Here is a 2568-nt window from a genome sequence, read left to right on the forward strand (position 1 = left end):
CCCCCCAGGGGGGCCCCCAGGAGCAGCAGTTAAGTTTAATTTTGTCAACTCAATTGGAGTACCAAAGAGAGATATTAGAGGTGGGGTTTTATTTATTTATTTATTTATTTATTTATTTATTTATTTATTTTAATTATCTATTTAATTATTTATTTTGATTATTTATTTTGTCTCTTTTTCTCTTCAGTTTATCCTTCTATAGTTTTGTCTTGCGCACTCGCGCAAGAAACTAGGGTTTAGGGTTTAGGGTTTAGGGTTTGGGATTCAGCGTGTGAGGGAAGGGCTTGGGGTCTAGCTAGGGTTCAGGGATTAGAATTTATTTCTTGGGCCTAGGGTTTAGGATTTAGGGTTTAGGGTTCAAGGGTTTCGGCTTCTTCAGGGTTTGGAGCTGCATTTCGGGGTCTAACAGCTCTCTAGGGTCTCGAGTTCAGAGTTTAGGGTTTAGGGTTTAGGCTTAAGGGTTTAGGGTTTAGGGTTTAGGGTTTAGGGTTTAGGGTTTGCAGGTGCGTCTGCACGCATTGGAAAGCGCCTTATTGAGCGAATTGGAAATTTGCAACGCCCAAATAAACAGTCTCGACGAAAGAGCTCTCGAAATACAAGTAAAGCCCTTTTTTAGGGTTTAGGGTTTAGGGTTTAGGGTTTAGGGTTTAGTGTTGCTTTTTTGTTTCTTTTTGCTTTCTTCCCGTATCTCGTTTAACCTCGTTTCTATTTCTTTTTTATTTTCTTGGTATCTTCTTTCTATCTTCTTTATTATCTTTTTATTTATTTATTTGCCTTTTCTTTTTTCTTTACTTCACTTTTAATTTAATTTAAAATTTCTTTTTTTCAATTTGCTGCTGCAGGTGAAAATAGCAGATTTGGAGTGCCGGAAACTCTCTTTGGTGTCTTCTGTTTCTTTTTTGAAAAAACAAAATAAAAAAATAATTAAAGAAGTCCTTTTTCTGGATCAGTTGACAAGTTCCATGCAGACTGACAAAGCTGGTGCTGCTGCTGCTGCTGCTGCTGCTGCTGCTGCTATTGAGGCGGGTGAGGCTGCTGCGGCGGACCAGCGGGCCCCCTGCGGCAGCAGCAGCAGCAACGGCAGCGGCAGCAGCAGCAGCCACAGCAGCAGCAGCCACAGCAGCAGCAACGGCAGCAGCAGCGCAAACGGGGGCTCTGAAGAGAAGCCTCAACCCGCAGCAGCAGCAGCAAAGGCAGCAGGAGCAGCAAAAGCAGCAGCAGCGGCCAGGCTAGAGGTGCAGCAGCAGCAAACCATTACAGCGGGGCATGCGAGACGCCGCAAAACAACAGCAGCAACACCTAGCAGCAGCAGCAGCAGCAGCAGCAGCAGCAAAACCTCCAAGCGCGTCGCGCAGCTTGAGGCAACAGTGAAACGACTAGAAGCGGAGGTCAGTTACCTGCTGCTGCACTTGCTGCTGCTGCGTTTGCTGCTGCTGCACTTGCTGCTGCTGCTGCTGCACTTGCTGCTGCTGCTGCTGCTGCTGCTGCTGCAGTGAATGCCTGCATTGCGATGTCCTTCAGGTGGCATCTCTATTGGAGGAGATAGCAAACCAAGGAGACTCCAGCCTTCAATAAACACAATAAACACCAAGGGGGCCCCTGGGGGGCCCCTTAGGGGCTCCTTGGGGGCCCCTTGAGGGCCCTGGGGGGCCCCTTGGGGGCCCCCTGGGAGGCGTCTTGGGGGCCTCTTGGGGCCCCTTCGGGGTTTTAGGGAGGCCCATTAAAGACCTTCTGAGGAGCCCCTTGGGGGCTTTTAGAAAGCCTCTAGAGGGGCCCCTTAGGGCCTCTTGGGGGGCCCCTTGGGGGGCCCCTGGGGCGGTTTTAGAAGTCCTTTAGGGGCCCTTTGGGGGCCCTTTGTGGGCCCTTTGGGGGCCCCCCAAAGGGCTCTTAATAAGACCCTTAGTGTCTTTTCAAATGGACCTTAAAGGGACTTTTTAGGGCTGCTGAAGGCGCCCCTGAAAGGGATCTTTAGGGGCCCCCGAGGGGCCCCCAAGGGGCCCCCACGGGTGTGTTAAGGGGCCCCCGAGGGGCCCCAAAAGACCCTCTTTGGGGGCCTCCAAAGGAGCCATTCAAAGGACCCTTTAGGGGCCCCCGAGGCCCTGCCCAGTACCCTAAGGGGCCCCTTGGGGCCCCCAAAGGCGCCGCCTTGGGGCCCCCAAGGGGCCCCTTTAAGGGCATTAAAAGGGGCACTTTAAGGGAACCCTTTAGGGGCCCTCTAGGGGCCCTTTAGGGGGCCCTCTAGGGGGCCCCCAAGGCGGCCATGGGGCCCCTTAGGGGCCTCAAAAGGCGTTTTGTGTTTGCTGCCGCTGGTGGCTAGCTAGCTAGCTGCCTGTCTAGCTAGCTAGCTAGCTAGTTTAGTGGCTAGCTAGCCAGCTAGCTAAGCAACTAACTAGAATAACAGAGATTTGGCTATCCGGGTTGCTGATGTTCGCCCGCCTAGTAGCTAGCTAGCTAGTCAACTAGCCAGCTATCTAGCTAGCCAGCTAGCTAGCCAGCTAGCTAGCCAGCTGGCTAGCTCGCTAGTTGCCACGCTGCCACGCTGCCTAGATACTTATTTGGCTTGCTAGT

At 52.0% G+C, this 2568-nt stretch overlaps 1 protein-coding gene across 1 annotated transcript; it reads left to right on the plus strand.

Moving 5' to 3' along the window:
• Positions 1-962: 962 nt before the first annotated feature.
• ETH_00026360 (uncharacterized protein) lies at positions 963-1575 on the plus strand (the record flags this gene model as incomplete). Its single annotated transcript, XM_013379244.1, has 2 exons — positions 963-1388; positions 1522-1575. 2 exons carry the CDS (start codon positions 963-965, stop codon positions 1573-1575), a joined length of 480 nt encoding a protein of 159 aa, XP_013234698.1.
• Positions 1576-2568: the final 993 nt, after the last annotated feature.

The sequence above is a fragment of the Eimeria tenella genome, genomic scaffold (assembly GCF_000499545.2).
Source record: "Eimeria tenella Houghton genomic scaffold, Eth_scaff1636, whole genome shotgun sequence".
Classification (NCBI taxonomy): Eukaryota; Apicomplexa; class Conoidasida; order Eucoccidiorida; family Eimeriidae; genus Eimeria; species Eimeria tenella.